Here is a 17,873-nt window from a genome sequence, read left to right on the forward strand (position 1 = left end):
CCCCTTGTCCTCTCTGCTTCTTTGGAGTGGAGAACGTAGTGCATTTGCATCGGAGGTGGTTGTCCCTAGCTGAGGACTCCCTGCTGCCATTTTGTCGCCTCTCTTCCCATTGCTTGGTCCTTCTTTGGTTCCTTTCTTCCTCTCTTGCCACCTTCCTTTTCATTTGATGATTTTTCTCCAGTTGCATGTTTTAATTTTCTTTTTTTTTTTGGGGGGGTGGGGGGTGGCTGGGCAGGAGTTGAAATCAGGGGCACTTAATCACTAAGCCACATCCCCAGCCCTATTTTGTAATTTCTTTAGAGATGAGGTCTCACAGAATTGCTTAGTGCCTCACTGTTGCTGAGGTTGGCTTTGGACTCCCGATCCTCCTGCCTCTGCCTCATGAGCCTCTGGGATTACAGTCATGCGCCACTACCACCCACTCTACTTTTAAAATTTCTATCCTTTGTGAATCGACTGTAGGTTTTTGTTTAATGGTCGTGATTAGGTGAACATAAAATACAGTTATAACAGGCTTTTTGAAGCTGATAACAATGTCAATTGCATATAAAAGACTACACTGTTCGGTTTTTATGTCAGATGCACATCTTTTCATATTATGTATATCTCAACAAATTATTGTAGTGATTATTATTTTTAATAGTGTCTCTTTATTATTTTATGCTTTCAGGTTAGATTCGAAGACCTGGGACCATGTATTTTAATTCTGTTTCACATCACATTTGACATAGTGATGAACATGGAATAAATACTCATTTATTGCAATGGGATTAACATGTCCACACAGGAAGTGGTATTGTTCCTTCCAGTGGCAGCTGATGCCGTCACCACACTGTTGTGCACACCGGCTTCTGTTGACCTGCTTGGTAACAACGTTCTCCCTCTTCTCTCTTCCCAACTGCAGCGTGTGCATTCCGATACAACGGGCTGTCGTTTGTCTACCTGATCTACCTCTTGCTCATTCCTCTGTTTTCAGAACCAACAAAAGCAACAATGCAAGGTAAGAGACACTGTGTTATTCTGGACCACGGTTACGGGGCCCCAGTGCATTTGCTGGGTTTGCTGGGTTTGTCTTTATTCCCTGGGGAAGCTGCCACCTGTGCAGCAGGGTGGTCCGCCAGGGAGTGGGGTCCAGCCTTGTGACGGCTGCACCGGGCACCGCTGGGTGCACACTGTGATATGTGCTTGTGCCACCTGCACAGCTATTCTCCTGATGTAAGTTCCCTCCTGGGTCCTCATTGGTAGGCTTGGCAGTGCTTCTGGAATGTTTTGGTTAGTTAAAGTATTGTCAATAAAACAAGGCAGATGGCTGGCCGACATTGGCTTGTGCATTTGCATATTGCTGGGAGAACATGGTAACCGGAAGAGACACAGCAATGTCTGACTTTGCTGAGCATTCTGTGGGAGAACTGAGTAAGAAGCCTGGTTACACTTGTTCCTGGATCATGCATCTGTTGAGATTTCTTAAGTCTGTCTTGACGACATACAGCAAGGGCGGTCCTGAGTTGGGTCTGGTGTCTAAGCACGTTCCAGCAAAGCTTTAGCATCCTTCTCTTTGCTCCACAAGAATCAGGCACAGAACAGGAGCTGCATTTTCTGGCCTCTAATTAGGAAACACAATCTGGTTTATAATTTATTTAATTGAAGGGCTCCCGCAAGTATAAAAATGAAATCGCATTTAGTTGATCTGATTAGTTGTTTTCTAACACATCACCATTGTAAGAAATAAGGGCCGTACCAAACTCCATGGGCAAGCAGGATGGCTGCGTGTGGACACGAAGGAAGGAAAGCTGGCTCTGCACAACTTACAGAGTGGCATGGAGAAGCCACGGGGGCGATCCCCTTAGTGACGGGGGCTCAGGAGATGAGTGCCGCCCACGGTGCACCCAGAACAGCAAATACCTTCCCATTCTCCTGGTTCATTAGTAAATTTATGAAGCATATTATAAGCATTCGTCCTGGTGGTTATAACTGCAGATACCATGGTATTGTCCTATCTCAAGGAACTTAAAAAATAACTCTTTCATGTTATTTAACTACTTAATAAGCAAAGTTCAGACAAGCTGGAGAAACGTGTTTTTGCAAATCTTTATCGAACCATAGATACACTGTCTGTGGGACCCCACACACCACAGCCTCATTTCTAAATTGTCTAACATAAACAGAATGGATTCTAACCTCAAGGACAAGGTTGTAACACACGAGCAGCTCCTGCTTCATGGCTCAGAGCTCATTTCTCAAAGAAAGATTTCATGACACTCAAATGATACAGAGCTTCGAAAATAAGGACTTGAAGGTGTTGAATTCAACTATCACTTTTTAATCAAGATATCCTGTCACTGTTCTATCTGAGCTCAGGCAACTGGGATTTCCCCTCCATATGTAGGGGACAGCCCCCGAGTCTTCCTTTCCCCAAAGCAACAGCCCTGAAGGAGCAGCCGTGGCAGAAGTGCCATCTGTTTTAGTCCAGGGGCACTAATGACTATCAGGAAGGCTGTAGGGGCAACATACCTACGAAGAGCAAAACACCATGTAAGGAAATATCCTGCCTTAATGAAGTGTTCCAAGGTCTGTTGCAAGGTAAAGCACAGGTAGGCGTGCAGCTATGTGTCAGTGCTCACGTAGCAGCAGGGGAGGGGACACTGGAGATGGCAGCCACCAGTGCCTCTCAGTTAGCGCTTGGAAGCAGCATCCTGTGGCTTGTTTCCTCTTTCCTCCACTCCAGCTCCAGGAGGCGGGACGGTGCCTCCCTGTGACCTCCCGATGTGCTTCCGACTCTAGCAAGGGATGTCGCCTGGTTATTCTCAACATGCAGGACTCACGGTCCGTCCATCTAAACTCTGTGCTTTGAGGCATGGGCGAGACATTGCTGGCAGAGCGGGTCCTCCCTGGAGTCGACCTGAGCAAGTGACTATGAGCTGGTGGAAGCCATGCGGCTTTTCAGGGAGACCCAGGTCCGGCTGTCCTCAGCCTTGGCCTCGTCTCACTCCGTCTCACACAGGTCGATGGGCATGTACGTTGGCAGGTGGAAAGGGCTATCCACAAGCCCTGAGTCCCTGCTCCCCGACAGCCTGTGCTGGAATCAGCAGGTGAACTTGAACTGGCTCAGGAGCAGAATCACCTTGGCTGGCGCTGCACTAAGGCAGGCCCTCTGTGCTGGCAGCCAGGTGTGTGGTGCGCAGGAGCACTGTTGCTTCTCCACCTTTCACCCTCTGTTTGGTCAAATGCGTGTTTTTCTTGTGCGACTATTTTCCAAAGGGAAAATTCTACTCTCCCCACCACTGTGGTTTAAGTCATATTTCTTTTTGCCTATATTTGTTTATTTTATAATAAGGCATCTCCAACCAGTAAATCCACGTTTACAACAGTATCAACACTCAAGTGCAAGATTAGCACACTTGTAAATGACACTTGGAGGGAGGGAGCTGAAAAATAGATCTACCTTTGATTTAAAAATTTCCACCAAAACAAAATGAAAATGTTTCAAGTTCACCCTAACCCTCATCAGGAACGAGTTGGCTTTTTTCAAAAAATTTTTTATTCCAATTTGTTATAAATGACAGCAGAATGCATTACAATTGATATTACACATATAGAGAACAATTTTTCATATCTCTGGTTGTATACAAAGTATATTCACACCACTCATGTCTTCATAAATGTACTTTGGATGATGATGTCCATCTCATTTCACTATTATTTCTAACCCCATACCCCCTCCCTTCCCCTCCCACCCCTTTGCCCTATCTAGAATTCGTCTAATCCTCCCATGCTCCCCCTCCCTACCCCACTATGAATCAGCCTCCTTATATTAGAGAAAACATTTGGCATTTGGTTTTCTGGGATTGGCTGATTTCACTTAGCATTATCTTCTCCAACGCCATCCATTCTCTTTTATTGCTGAGTAATATTCCATTGTGTATATATACCACATTTTCTTTATCCGTTCATCTACTGAAGGACACCTAGGTTGGTTCCACAGTTTAGCTATTGTGAATTGTGCTGCTATAAACACTGATGTGGCTGTGTCCCTTTTTTATGCTGTTTTAGGTCTTTGGGGCATAGAACGAGGAGAGAGATAGCTGAGTCAAATGGTAGTTCTATTCTCAATTTCCCAAAGAATCTCCATACTGCTTTCCATATTGGCTGCACCAATTTGCAGTCCCACCAGCAGTGTATGTGTGTGCTTTTTTCCCCCACATCCTCGCCAACACTTATTGTTGTTTGTCTTCATAATAGCTGCCATTCTGACAGGAGTGAGATGAAATCTTAGAGTAGTTTTGATTTGCATTTCTCTAATTGTTAGAGATGATGAGCATTTTTTCATATATTTGTTAATTGATTGTATATCCTCTTCTGAGAAATGTCTGTTCATGTCCTTGGCCCATTTATTGATTGGGTTTTTTTTTTTTTTTTGGTGTTTAGCTTTTTGAGTTCTTTATATGCCCTAGAGATTAATGCTCTATCTGATGTGTGTGTGGTAAAAATTTGCTCCCAAGATGTAGGCTCTCTATTCACCTTAATTGTTTCTTTTGCTGAGAAGAAACTTTTAAGCTTGAATACAACCAATTTATTGGTTCTTGATTTTAATTCTTGCACTATAGGAGTCTTATTAAAGAAGTTGGGGCCTAATTTGACATGATGGAGATTTGGGCCTACTTTTTCTTCTATGAGATGCAGGGTCTCTGGTTTAATTCCTAGGTCCTTGATCTACTTTGAGATTGAGTTTTGTACAAGGTGAGAGATAGGGGTTTAATTTCATTTTGTTATATATGGATTTCCAGTTTTCCCAGCACCATTTGTTGAAGAGGCTATCTTTTCTCCAATGTGTGTTTTTGGTGCCTTTGTCTAATATAATTATAATTTTGTGGGTTAGTCTCTGTGTCCTCTATTCTGTACCATTGGTCTACCAGTCTATTTTGGTGCCAATACCATGCTGTTTTTGTTACTATTGCTCTGTAGTATAGTTTAAAATTTGGTATAGTGATGCAACCTGCTTCACTCTTCTTGCTAAGGATTGTTTTAGCTATTCTGGGTCTCTTATTTTTCCAGATGAATTTCATGATTGCTTTTTCTATTTCTATGAGGAATGCCATTGGGATTTTGTTTGGAATTGCATTAAATCTGTATAGTGCTTTTGACAATATTAATTCTACCTATCCAAGAGCAAAGTAGATCTTTCCATCTTCTAAGGTCTTCATTGATTTCTTTCTTTAGGGTTCTGTAGTTTTCATTGTAATGGTCTTTCACCTCTTTCATTAAGTTGATTCCCAAGTATTTTATTTATTTATTTATTTATTTATTTTGAGACTATTGTAAATGGGGTAGTTTTCCTCATTTCCCTTTCAGAGGATTTGTCACTGATATACAGAAATGCCTTTGATTTATGGGTGTTGATTTCATATCCTTCTACTTTGCTGAATTCATGATGTTAGTGTCATCCGCAGGATGAAAACATCTGAGTAGTAATGGTGCTTCCCCATCCTGTGACTAAACTGATTGGAATAAGACCTTGTCCTGCAGTGCTGAAGGAGGAGGGTGACAGCAGGTACTCATGCTAAACTCTACAAGTTTTGTTTTACACCATTATGGTGGGGCTGTGGTGTAGCTCATTGGAAAGCACTTGACTGGCAGCACGAGGCCCCAATTAGACCCTTAACACCAGGAAAAAAAAAGTTAGGGTAAAAAAAAAATTGTTTGGAGCCTCAACAAGCCTCAAAGAATTTATTTAGGGAGGGCTGAGATGTGCACGGAGAACTCTAGCATTTTAGTCAGCTTTTACACTGCTGTGACCAAAAGACCTGACGAGAACAATTAGAACATGACAGGTTTATTTGGGAGCTCACAGTTTCAGAGGTCTCAGTCCATAGACAATCTGAGGCAGAACATCACCGTCGAAGTGTGAGGAGGAAAGCATCTGGGAATGTGGCACCAGGAAGCCAGAGAGAGAGAGAGCTCTGCTCACCAAGGACAAAATATATACCAAAGCCACGCTCCAGGGGCCCTCCTCCCCCAGCCACACCCTCCTGCCTACAGTTCCCACCCAGCTAATCCCCATCAGGGGATGAATGCATTGAGTAGGTTAAGACTCCTGTGGTTCCAATGCCTCTTGGAAACCCAGGTTGGAATTCAGTTGCCAGCATGAAGTATTGAGAGGTGACCAGCAGATGAGGGGCCACCCCATAAATGGACTCAGGCCATTATCACAGGCATAGCCTTCTGAAAAAGGGAGAGCTTGGATCAGTTTTCATCTCGACTCCTGAGTGCCCTCCGCCATGTTGTGATGCACACAGCACCAAGGCCCTGGCCAGACCCCAGCCCGTGGCCTCTCAGCCTACAGAAGTATAAGAAATAAAGCTCTGTTCCTTATACGTGAGCAGGCATTCTAGGAGAGCAGCACAATGGACTCAGAGTGCAGCTTTGCAGCTCCCTCTGCCTGGAATATTCTTCCCCAGATTTGAATGGAGGGCCTCTTCTCATAGTTCAGACTCTTCTCCAGGGTCGCCTCCACAGAGATGGCTTCCCTTCCCTTTCTAACTAAAGTTGTCCCATCCTCTTCCACTTCCACGTTTCTTGCTGTGAACCAGTCGTGTTTCCCTCAGAACCTGGACATACCTGGAACTATTGGAGCCACCAGTCCACAACAGGTGCTGGACCTAAAGGTGCTAACCACACAGCTGTCCTTCTTTGCCCCTTGGTTAGTCCTGTCCACCTTCCCCAAGGGGCTGACTCTTCCCTGGGTGAAAATCTAAGCAGCCCACAGAGCTTGTCAGCTGACCCTTGGAGGGACACATGTCCTTGGATTCTCTAGTGTCCCTGTCTGCCTCAGATCAGACGGTGCAAGAATGAAAACCAGGAAGTTTCTTTACAACTGAAGCTTCTTTCCATTGTGTGCTCTTGTCTGTGGGAATCTGGAAAGGGCACAGGGCCCCTGGGGATCCTCTTTGCATAGCTCCTGTCCCTGTCCCTGGCCTGCTTGGCTCCTGCCCCTGCCCTGACTGGGCTGTGTCTCCCTGGATGTGGCAGGTGGCAGGTGGCAGTAGGGAGTCCTGGTTGGATCTTACTCTCTTTGCCTTCCTTGGTCCAGAGCTGAACACCTTTCCCATGGTTCCTTGTGGGAACAGTGAGTTGAAGCCAGCTCTGTAGGGCGGGTTCTCTCTCTCTCTCTCTCTCTCTCTCTCTCTCTCTCTCTCTCTCCCCCCCCCTATCATTATCATACACACACACAGCATGAGGAGTGGGCACCTTTCATCTGCCATCAGTGCTACAGTTTTAAATATGTCTCCCCTTAAAGTTCACGTGTTGCAAATATGACCCCCAATGCATATATTGATGGCACTTGGAGGTGGGGCCCAGGGAGGATGTAATTGGAACTAGATGAGGTCATGAGGTGGAGCCCCACTAGTGGCTTCTTGAGAACAGGGACAGAGATCTGAAGTGGCCCGCTAGCTCTGACTTGCCGTGCGATGCTCTCCACCATGTCCTCTTGCTAGAGGCCCTTCCAGATGCTGAGCAGATGCGGCGCATGCTCTTGGACTTCCAAGTATTCAGAACTGTGAGGCAAATAAACTTTTGTGATTTTTTAAATTTATTTTTTATTTTTTTGGTAAATCATCTGGTTTCAGGTACTTTGTTATAGCAACAAAAAGTGGTCTTGCATGGTCAGAGTGCCTGTTCTCCTCTCAGCAAGCCCTCCCCTCTGCAGCCAGGTCCCCACAGCCCACCTTGCTTCTCAACCTTGGGCTGGCTTCTCAGCATCCTTTACCTATTGGCATGCCCATAGGGGCATTCACTGACGACCTGAGGGTGGGATTCTTCCCTCCATACCAGTTCTCCTTGCTTCTACAGCATGGATTCTCGCATAGCCAGGTGCCCTGCTGTACCAGCTGCAGAACTGGGCTTGGAGAATCAGGAGCAGCTGAAGAACCAAGACTGCTACGAGGGGCATTTCATCTGAACCTGCAATAATGTAGCCAAGAAAATGAGCACTTTCTTGTTCACAAACAATGAAGTCTGCAGCAGGGTTGAATCTGTCCTCCATTGAATGTATTTGACTAGTATATAGTTAGCTTCAGGAGGCCTGTGTATTGCAGATTAATTAGGTATTAAGTTCCTTATGCTAATACCTAACATTTTTCTTCAATTGGTCAATGTAGCAGAAGTGTTCATATTTTCTTTGGATGGAGCATAAGTATTAAAACAGGTGTGGCTCTGGAAGAAGGCCACAGTAAGTGTTTAGTAAATACTGGCTGATAATATCGTTACTGTTTTAGAACATAACATTACCTTAAATGTCACAGGGAGCCTCAGTTTAGAAATCTTTCTCATTTGTTCATGACCATAGCTAGTCTTTTTTTTTTCAGAGAGAGAGAGAGAGAGAATTTTTTAATATTTATTTTTTCAGTTTTCGGTGGCACAACATCTTTATTTTATTTATTTTTTATGTGGTGCTGAGGATCGAACCCAGTGCCCCGCGCATGACAGGCGAGCGCGTTACCGCTTGAGCCACATCCCCAGCCCCCATAGCTAGTCTTCACTGAAGGACTGTACTGGTGCTTTCTAAATATTGACAGATAATTAGGTTATTTCCAAGGTTCTTTAGTGTGCTGCTCCTAGAGAGAATAATGTCTCTAATTTTTTGAAATAACATTTGGATTAACTGAGCTACTAATGTGCTAAGTATATATTAGTATCTATTATTATTTACATGCATTAACTTAATTCTCACAACACACTTTTGAGGGAGCTGCTTTTATTATAAAAAACAATTTCAAAAAACCTCCTACTGAGTTTGCAGGTGGATGGAGAGCTAGCCCCAGGATCCACAAGTGTGAGGGTCATGCTGGTGCCCCCTGTGCTATTCTAACACGTCTCCTGAACAGAGCTACTCAGCGGGGGTTCTTCAAGCAAGGAAGCAAATATTTGTTTCGGTAAATATTTGTTGACTGGTAGATCACCAAGCTCTGGGGACAGGGTCGGAGAGAACACAAGCACAGTGGAGGAGGTGTTTTACTGTGTTGGAAGAGACTGATGGTGTGCGTGTGTCTTATGTGAAAAGCACTCCACAGTGTGAGGGGTTGTTCCTTTCAACAAATATTAATTGAGACTGACCTTCAAAAACACTGTGTTTGGTGCAGGGTGAGGAGGTGACGGGGACGTGCTCTCTGCTAGTCTATCCCCTTGCCCACGTTGATCTGGAGCACCCTGTTGAGTGGTGGCTTCTGCAGTATATGATCCTGGAAGTCTCCTTCTTATTCCAGTGACACTGTTACTTCTCTGAACTGGTTCCAGCTTTCTTCCCAGTGGTCTTCAGATTTTTCTTGACCAGGCTCCTGGCACAGCTGCGTGCTTGTACGGAGGGTCTGACTCGTACAGCACTGGGAGTCAAGCTCGATGGGGAGGGAAAACTGGTGATGGGATTAGTCATGCCAATTTTGGAAAAAAATGACTAAATAACAAGAAGTTTACAGCACAGCGTCTGAATTTCGATCTTCATGAATGAGGTTTGGGGGGATTTGGATGGGAGCAGCCTGACTGCTATGCATGGCAGGTACCTGAGGACCAGGTGTGTCCCTTTCCAGGATGGCACACGTCAGCTGTGGGTGCAAGTGATTCTGCACGTTGTTCTGAAGGAGGCACCTGGTGGGCAGGCAGCATCCTGAGGGAGTATGGCTTCGCTGGGGTCACCCCGGAACCTGAAGCACAAAGCTGAGCCGTGCCCCTGGGGGCTCTCGGGACAGGTGCTTTCACTGAGGAAGTTGGTAAAATGGAAGTAGCCAGCTTCTCGGCCCATCGTCTTCGTGCCAGGCACACACTCACGCTGTCATTAGAAGAAAGGGACTACCATTGCCAACGCAGAAGCCCCTTCTGGGGTGAGAAACCTCTCGGTGAAGTTAAGGGGGGAGCGGCCCCTGTGCGCTGGCGCTGCTGCGAGGCCTCCCTCCACTGCGCCCTCCTGCTGGCCAGGCCTGGAACCGCGTCGGTGAGCCTGCTCCGTTGGGGGCAGTCTGGATCCCTGTTTCCCTTGGTCACCTCGTCCTGGCAGAGCTGGGGACCTCTTCCTCCTTTCAGGCACCCGATCACAAATTCTTAGTCTTTGATTCTGTAAATACTTGAAGTCCAGAGTCCCTTTCAGATGGGTGGGTGGTGTCCACTGGGCTCCCCGTCTCCCCTGTGCTCCTGGTTCATAAAGGATAGTTCTGGTGTTGTCAGTAGAGCACCGCAGTCCCGGGAGGGGGCCGCACACCCAGTGTGGCATGCAGTGTGGCATTTCCTACTCTCTGGAAGTCACTCTGTCCACTTGCTTGGTATGGCACAGTGCCGGCCATTGTCTAAGGTGTGTGGTCATTTCTCTTTCCTGTCCAAGGACCCACAGCCACTGTGAAAGCCTCAGTTGTGAATGTTCTCTGAGCTCAGACAGCCCTGGAACGGGCCAGAACACAGGGTCCAGTGGTAGATGCCAGGGGCGGACTTGTGCCTCGGTGAGTCCTTCTTGTCTTCCCTGCTCAGCAATGGCGGCCAGCTCCCGTGGAATAGGTGAAGCCGGGTGCTGAGCCCAGCTCTTTGCTGCAGCCAGCGGGATTGCAAGGGAATTGCAACAGGACTGCTGTAGCGCCAGCCTTCACAGGCCTTCCCTGCAAGCATGTCCAATAGGTGGCCTCTTCCACCTCCTGCTTTGAAAGGAGTAAATAACCTTTCCCCACTAATAAGGTTTGCTTTGTTCTTTGGGTCAATGTAGCCATTCCCTGGATGTATTTGTTTTGCATTTGCATTCTAAACTTATTACAAATTATATTCATGTGTGTACCTATATACATATTTATGCAGTTTGTTGAGATCTCTGCCAACATTTAAAGAGAATCAGGAAGGGCTGGGAAAGGAGGGGCATCATTGCACTTTGTTGACAATTGTGAGCAGGTGGAACATTTAGCAGGCCAAGTTAAAGTTTGTGAAGTGTTGCCAAAGTAACCCTAAGACGAGAGAAAAGAAAAGCATATTTTATTCTGCATAGCTCTGAATAAGAGTCTTACCTTAAGGGGAAGTTTCACTAAGCTTGTAAGTTGTCTATTTAATTCTCCCAACGCATTTTTGAGGGAGCTGCTATTATTATAAAAAACAATTTCAAAAAACCTCATACTGCACATGAAGACTGAGTCTGCAGGTGGACAGAGAGCTAGCTCTAGGATCCACAAGTATGAAGACCATGCTGGTGTGTATATGTATGTATGTGTTTGTGTGTGCATGTGACATAAACACCAAAGGGGCCTCTTCCTGAGCTTCTGACCCTGGACACTTTTAACCAGAGTCACAAAAGGCACCCTAGGAAAGATAAATGATGTTCAGTTTGCCTACTCAAAGAGGCAAAGAGGTCTGTCATTTGTAAAGCCGTGTTTAGACGTCAGAAAGGAAATAGTAGCAGATATTTAAAACTGCTTGCATCTGGTTTCTGTTAAAAGCAGTCTTTAAACCATTAGGCATATTATTGCAGTGTTTTACTATGTTGTAATAAAACAAAAGGCACGAAAATATTTAATTGAGCAGATTATTAGGTGTTTCATTATCAACATCAGCTACCACCAAAAGCAATGTCAACAAAAATAATTTTGCTGCCTGAATTTTTAACAATTCAATAGGAATTTTGGGTTATTTTATCTGTTCTTTTTGGGGATGGCACATATATAATATTCTGTTATTGTTTTAAATTTGGCATATGGAATACTTTAGGCAGACAGAGGGAATTTCAGGCAACATAAATTTAGCAGGCCAAGGAGCTTTAGAAAACATCAGGCCACATTATTATACAAAGAAGATTTCAAAAGTCCCCCCAGTTTTTATTTTTTTTGGCCATAATAAGCCCCACCTCTACTTTAAACTCCATCTCTTATTTAAACATTGTCTTGTGTGGCAGTTCATCAGTCTGTTATTGGTTCTTTGAATGATGCTGCTTTTATTTATTCACTTGACAAATACATCCTAGCATCTGCCCTGTCAGGCCTGGATTCCGGCAGTTGAACACACAGAGGTAAACTGGACAGGCCTCTGTCCTCCCAGTCTGGATCTGGCTCTGCCAGCCAGTCTTGGCAAGTTCCTTCAATTCCCAGCCCTCGTTTCCTTGTCTGTTGAGTGCTTGGCACCATTCTGGGCAAACAGTGACCAGTCGGCCGTCCCTAGGTACCTCATGGGGCCTGTGACCTGAGCTCCGTAGACGTGGAATGAGCTCTAGAGCTCTCTGACTTTTAAATTTTATTTTGCCTCTACAAATGTTCAGCTGCAGTTAATTGGCTTACATACTTTTTGGAGTCAATTTATTTCAGTTTTGAAACTGGCTTGCCTCCGAGGCTGGGCCAGACTAACTTCTGATGGGTTCATTTATTAGCTAGATTGGGTTTTATGTCATTTGTTTTTCTTAAACACACCCCGTTGCATTTGCTCAGATTTATATGAAAACCCCTTTGAGACAAAAACCTACATTAAACTCCATGTTGCTGATTGTTAATTATAAGAAGAATAAACAGGAAACAGAGCTTGCTAGAGGCCAGGCCACTACCTCAAGCATCCACACAGCAAGTCCTGACCCACACACGCACCTTTTGAGCTCCCTGTGAGCATTGGTTCTATTTTACGGAGAAGGAATGGAGATGCACACAGTGATTACCGACTTATTCCTGAAGGTCACAAGCTTTCAAAATCGATGCACCGAGGGAGTGCTTCTGCTGTGAATAATTCAGTTATCTAAGGGTGCGTCCCTCATTCTACTCTCTTAATATGAAAAACAGAGTGGAAACAACAAGGAGATTAGGCGTGTCATCTCCATGCACTGGAACACAGGGGGACAGTCAGCATGCTCTAACCTGCCCTTAGGAAGTCTTCATCATTAGGAAGAAGGACAGCCACCTGCACACAGGGTGCTGGTTAGAGCCACGTGTCCATTCCTTGGCTCCCCGAATGTGCTCCTGAGGGTCTCAAGTGGGCAGGTAGACACTATGGCACTAGAGCCACCATGAGCTATTCCTTTCCATCCTACGGTTTACCATTTAGTTCTGTCTCCTTCCTCCCTTTCTTTATCTAATTTTTAAACTAGCTTTGCCTAAGCTCATTCTCTGCCCTTCAGCTTGCTGGTGCTTGGTGACCTGAGAGTTGCGGAGTCCTTGGGAAGGCAGGTGGAGGTGCCGGTTTGGAGAAGTTGCAGGTGACGGTGGTCACAGTAGCCTGTGCTGCGCTCCTTGGTGACGTGTTAGTCAGCTCCCCATCACTGCAGTCATTTCCTCTAAGTACACCCTGGCTGCAACCACTGGGCAACTTCTAACCCACAGGACCATAACAAAGTACCTGAGAAAATCAATTTACAAAGAAGAAGAGGTTATTTGAGCGTGTAGTAGGAGAGGTTTCAGGCCATGCTTGGCTGGCTGCACTGCTTTGGGGCCTGTGGTGAGGCAGCACATCATGGAGGGAGTGCATGGCCCTGGAGACTGCTCCCCTCATGGTGCCAGCAGTCCAAGAGGGAGAGGAAGGGGCTGGGGTCCCAGTGTCCCCTTCGAGTTACACCCCAGTGATCTAACCTACTCCCACCAGGCCCCGCCTCTTAAGGGTTTGACCACCTCACAGTAGGACTATGGGCTGGGAACGAAGTCTTGAACTCATGGGCCTTTGAGGGACATTTATCAAAACTACAGCATTTACCCACCCCAGCGCCAGTAGGTGCCACCGAGGGGGTCGGGTTGGCCTTTCCAGAGCCCTGATGGTGCAGAGGGAAAGCTGGAGTGCGTGAGCATGTGTGCAGCCTCCTCCGTGAGTTTCGGCTTCTCAAGATGCCCTTCCTCTCCCCCTGCAACTGGCTGCCCTCGTCAGCCTCACAGGATGACCCTTGTGCTATCGGTGCAATGGAATGGCACCTTTTCACCATGGTGTCGCCGTTCCTTAGGTCAAATGGCATCTACACAATGGAAACTGCATTTAAGGTTCCACAACAGCTGCAGAGGCGTCTTCTGGCGGACAGTGAGGATGTCTAGCCCTCACTGTAGTGGGCGCTCTGCCCAGGTCCCTGCAGAGGCCCTTCCTTAGGGCCAGGGCACTACTCTCCTCTAGCTGGAGCTGCGGTGGCTGAGGGATCATAGCTACATGTGTCCCAGCTGGAAGGATCCGGCTCGACCTGTGGCGGGTGTGGCTTCTGTTTCCATGAGTGGTCACGGCACACATGTGAAGGACCCGCCCCATTGCCAGGCTCCTGGACAACTCTGTAGGACTGTCCTGCACCGGGGCTTGCCATTGGCAACACCTCTGCTGCGCCGTGCAGCACTGACCTCTGCCTCTGTCCAACCCTGCAGCCCTCCCTCTTCCCGTCCCACCACGTGAATGCCTGACCAAAAGTCATGCTCTCGCAGGTCTCCGCCATGAGGCCTGTTTTCATGACCAGAGCTGGCCATCCAACAGCTCTGAGGGGCGAGCATCTACCCTCAGAGAGCAAGGACTGCTGTATGAGAGGTGTGGAGTGAGGAGCACCCAGGAGGGGACCGTGGCTGACAGGTCACATGCTGCACCAGGTCCCTGGCCAGTGGCTGAGTGAAGGCTGGATTCTGGCCTCTGTTTCACTGACCAAAACGAACTCTCTAGTCCAGCCTCGAGTGAGCTAGAACGCCGTGGAGCCCCGTGGTGCCCTAGCCGTGGCCCTGCTTCTGCAGTTTTCTGACGGGCGGCTTGGAGCAGGGCATGATTTCCTGACGATGGCCCTGTCTCCCCAGGTGACCCTGCCCGCTGTCCCGCGCGGTTCTCTTGAGCTCAGCCCCTCCAGCAGCGCTGTGATGGGGTCACTACTGCAGAAGGCAGTGTGGAAGTTGGTGGGGAGGTCTGGCCCTCTGAGTCCCCCCTGGAATGACCTTTCTGTGTGTGACTACATGGGGGACGTGGTCCATCACTGCTTTCTCACACATGGAGAGTTAGGAGGGCAGAGAAGGCTGCTCAGAGCTCAAGGCTGGACCAGCAGAGGAAGCGGCTCACAGGGGGCAGGAGCAGATCACAGGCTGAGCAGAGCCAAGGGCACAGGGACCGCCCTGGCATGCCCTGGCTCTGTGATCCTGTGACAGGTGAGGGCTGATTATTTATTCATCACAGGCTCCCTCAACAGCTAGCTTATTAGAGATGCGCAACCAAGGAGGAGCGCTGTGCTGTCTGTCCAGCCTGCAGATGGACAGACAGCCCACCATGCTGTCCTCTTCAGAGTGAGTTGCAAGCAGCAAGCAGGTGCCGACTAGTCTCCACCTAGCAGAACGGCTGCTGTTGCTCACCCCTGTGCCAGCATCAAATATTCAACAGCTGGAGCTTTTACAAAGGCTCCGTATGGGCTAGAAGCAGGAGACTGGCTCCTGACAGCTGGGCTGGGCTGGGCTTTGTGTTAGGACACAAGGGAACAGAGTTGGAAGGAAGGAGGGGTTGACAAGTGGTTACCTGGGAAATTTTAAAATATTGTGGGTAGAGTGTTGCCGATTTGTGACTATATGTGTGACACCTGGCAGAACTTCCCTATGCGCTCACAAGGAAGCTGTTACGGGAAGATGGACCCACACCAAGCAGTGGGATAGAGGGACGGTGAGTGTTACCAGCTGTAGCAGATAGGGACATGTCTATCGTGCTTAATCCATTCATTCCTCGAACCCTGTTCCTCAAAAGGTGTCTACGTATTCACAAAACCTATGCAGGAGCTGGTGACACAATGTTGAGAAACTCAGAGATAGTCCCTGTAATCCAGAAACTCATGGTCTCTTTGGTGACCCTGAAGTAGGAGCCGGATCTTAGAATATGTTATAAAGTCAAGTTAATCGTCACTCACCATCAGTATTGTGAATTTGTCTCCCTGCTAAATTTCCAGGATCATCTGCCCATGAACAGAACCGGTGAATGTGAGTCACCTGATGCCTGTGTCCCCAGTGGACTGCGAGGGGGACGACTCCCTGCCTTCCTGCTCCAGCTCTGCATAAAGTGTGTCCTCTTCACAGGCTCTTCTGTGCCTCGCCTCCCACATCTGCCTGCCCTCTGTGTGTGTGTGATTTCAGTTTAAAAGTGCTGTCTATCCTTCCCAAGGACCAGATGCACCCAGTTTTTCAGGCCTGAATAATAGTGCTCTTGACCACGAGTTCAATGTTATTGAACCCTCTGTGTATATTAACTTAGGCATCTTTAAGCAAAAACAGCAAAAAAGCAATTGAAAGTATTGCCAGGAAGATGTAGCTCGAGGCCCTCAGGAGACTGAGCTCACATCCCCCTGGGAGCGCACTGGGGGTGTTCAGAACAGTGTTGCAGAACATGCTACAGAGAACATGCCACACAAGCTGTGGGACTGGCATCAGAGTGACTCCGCAGCCTGAGAGTCTGGCTCTCTGGTTTCATTTGCAAGTATCAGGGTCTTTTCTGAGGTTCTTTTTTTATAAAGTCTGGAACTTAAAACTTTAGACCCAGGTCTACGTCTAGAGGCACCATGCTGTTGGATGTGTATTATTTGACAGGTGTGGCAGAAAGAGAGGTATGAAGGAAACTTGCACGTGTACTTTTATTTTCAATGCTTTGATTATTGTTAATTTATGAATGACCAAGTTTGTTCTCACACTTCAGGAAGGTGCTTTACTTTATTTCTTAGTTCACAGGACAATATCCTGAGATAGGTGTCACCGTGTTCCACCTTATGGGTGGGGCATTGGCTGGGGTTATCTCTCCACTGTTGTGCAGCTAGCTGGCAAGTTGGAAAGCTTACACAGATCACTTTTCTCCTAAATTTCTGTGTCCCAGTTTTAGATTCTAAAGTGTGGAGATGCAAGAAAGAAATGTTAGCAGGAATCTTGGAGCATGTCAGAACTAACATCCATCATTTTCACTTACAATAGTAGTTTTCAAAACATCAGTGAGTTTCCTATTTCAGGAAGTTCACACACATGTGCGTGTGCACACATGCGGTTAGGAAGGAGGTGCTTTATGACAGTGAATTTCATGATCTCCTACACTCAGTTCTTGATAAGCCTGTAATCTGTTCTCTCTCTCTTTCACTTATTCTACTTTTTTCTTTCCTACACATGGAGAAAAAAAAAATCTCCAGAGATGACATATAAATCATATGTATTGCATTCCACATATGTGCCTCTAATAATTATGATTGCCAAATGAAATACAGTGTGGCCAAATTCGAACATCAAATAAATAAGTCATTTCTTAGTGTAGTTATGTCCCACATTCTATGGGACATGTTTATACTGAAACATTAAATTATTCGTTTTTTATTCAAAATTTAAATTTAACTGCATGTCCCATGTCTGCTACGCTGGTAACCTCAGTAATCATACATGTGTACTCTCCTTTCTGTGTGTGTGTGCGTATGTGGTGTGTGTTTAGAGGGAAGAGATTCCTCCTTCTTCATCACATCCTTATCCGTGGGCCTCAGAAGATAAGATTTCATGAACTCTTCAGTGTGATGCAGATCACTGGTCTGTTCCACCAACTGTGTCCCAAGTGTCACCAGACATGATTGTCAACAAGACCCTGGATGTCTGAGGAGCATGGGAGTATATTTAGCTGGTTAAACCTGTATCTGGAATAACTTCCTTTTAAGCCCAAACTTTTTTTTTCTATAAAGTGTTTTGGGGATCAGAGCCAGTGTACAAATAAAACTACAGCTGTGAGTCACCTGTGGTCTTCTTGGAAGAAGCACTCCTGGGTCTCACTTAACCATCGATTCCATGCAGCGCAGGAGGTTGGTGAGGGACCACGCTGCTCTTTCAGCTGCAGGTGCTGATGGACATTTCTCGGAGTCCTCAGTGTGCTTTGGGTTTTATTCCTGGTATCCCCTTTCCTTGCTTCCTCATCGGAATGGACCCTCGGTCAAGCAGCCTGCT

The 17,873-nt window shown here is 46.7% G+C and overlaps 1 protein-coding gene across 3 annotated transcripts in view; it reads left to right on the forward strand.

The window, feature by feature from the left end:
• Positions 1–17,873, forward strand: part of Piezo2 (piezo type mechanosensitive ion channel component 2) — a 347,771-nt gene that overhangs the window by 64,462 nt on the left and 265,436 nt on the right. For all 3 annotated transcript variants that reach the window (XM_034637375.2, XM_071602748.1, XM_034637377.2), the window contains exon 2: positions 905–1,000. In XM_034637375.2, the coding sequence (XP_034493266.2) occupies positions 905–1,000 (96 nt within the window). The remainder of the gene's footprint in view (positions 1–904; positions 1,001–17,873) is intronic.

The sequence above is a fragment of the Marmota flaviventris genome, chromosome 16 (assembly GCF_047511675.1).
Source record: "Marmota flaviventris isolate mMarFla1 chromosome 16, mMarFla1.hap1, whole genome shotgun sequence".
NCBI lineage: Eukaryota > Metazoa > Chordata > Mammalia > Rodentia > Sciuridae > Marmota > Marmota flaviventris.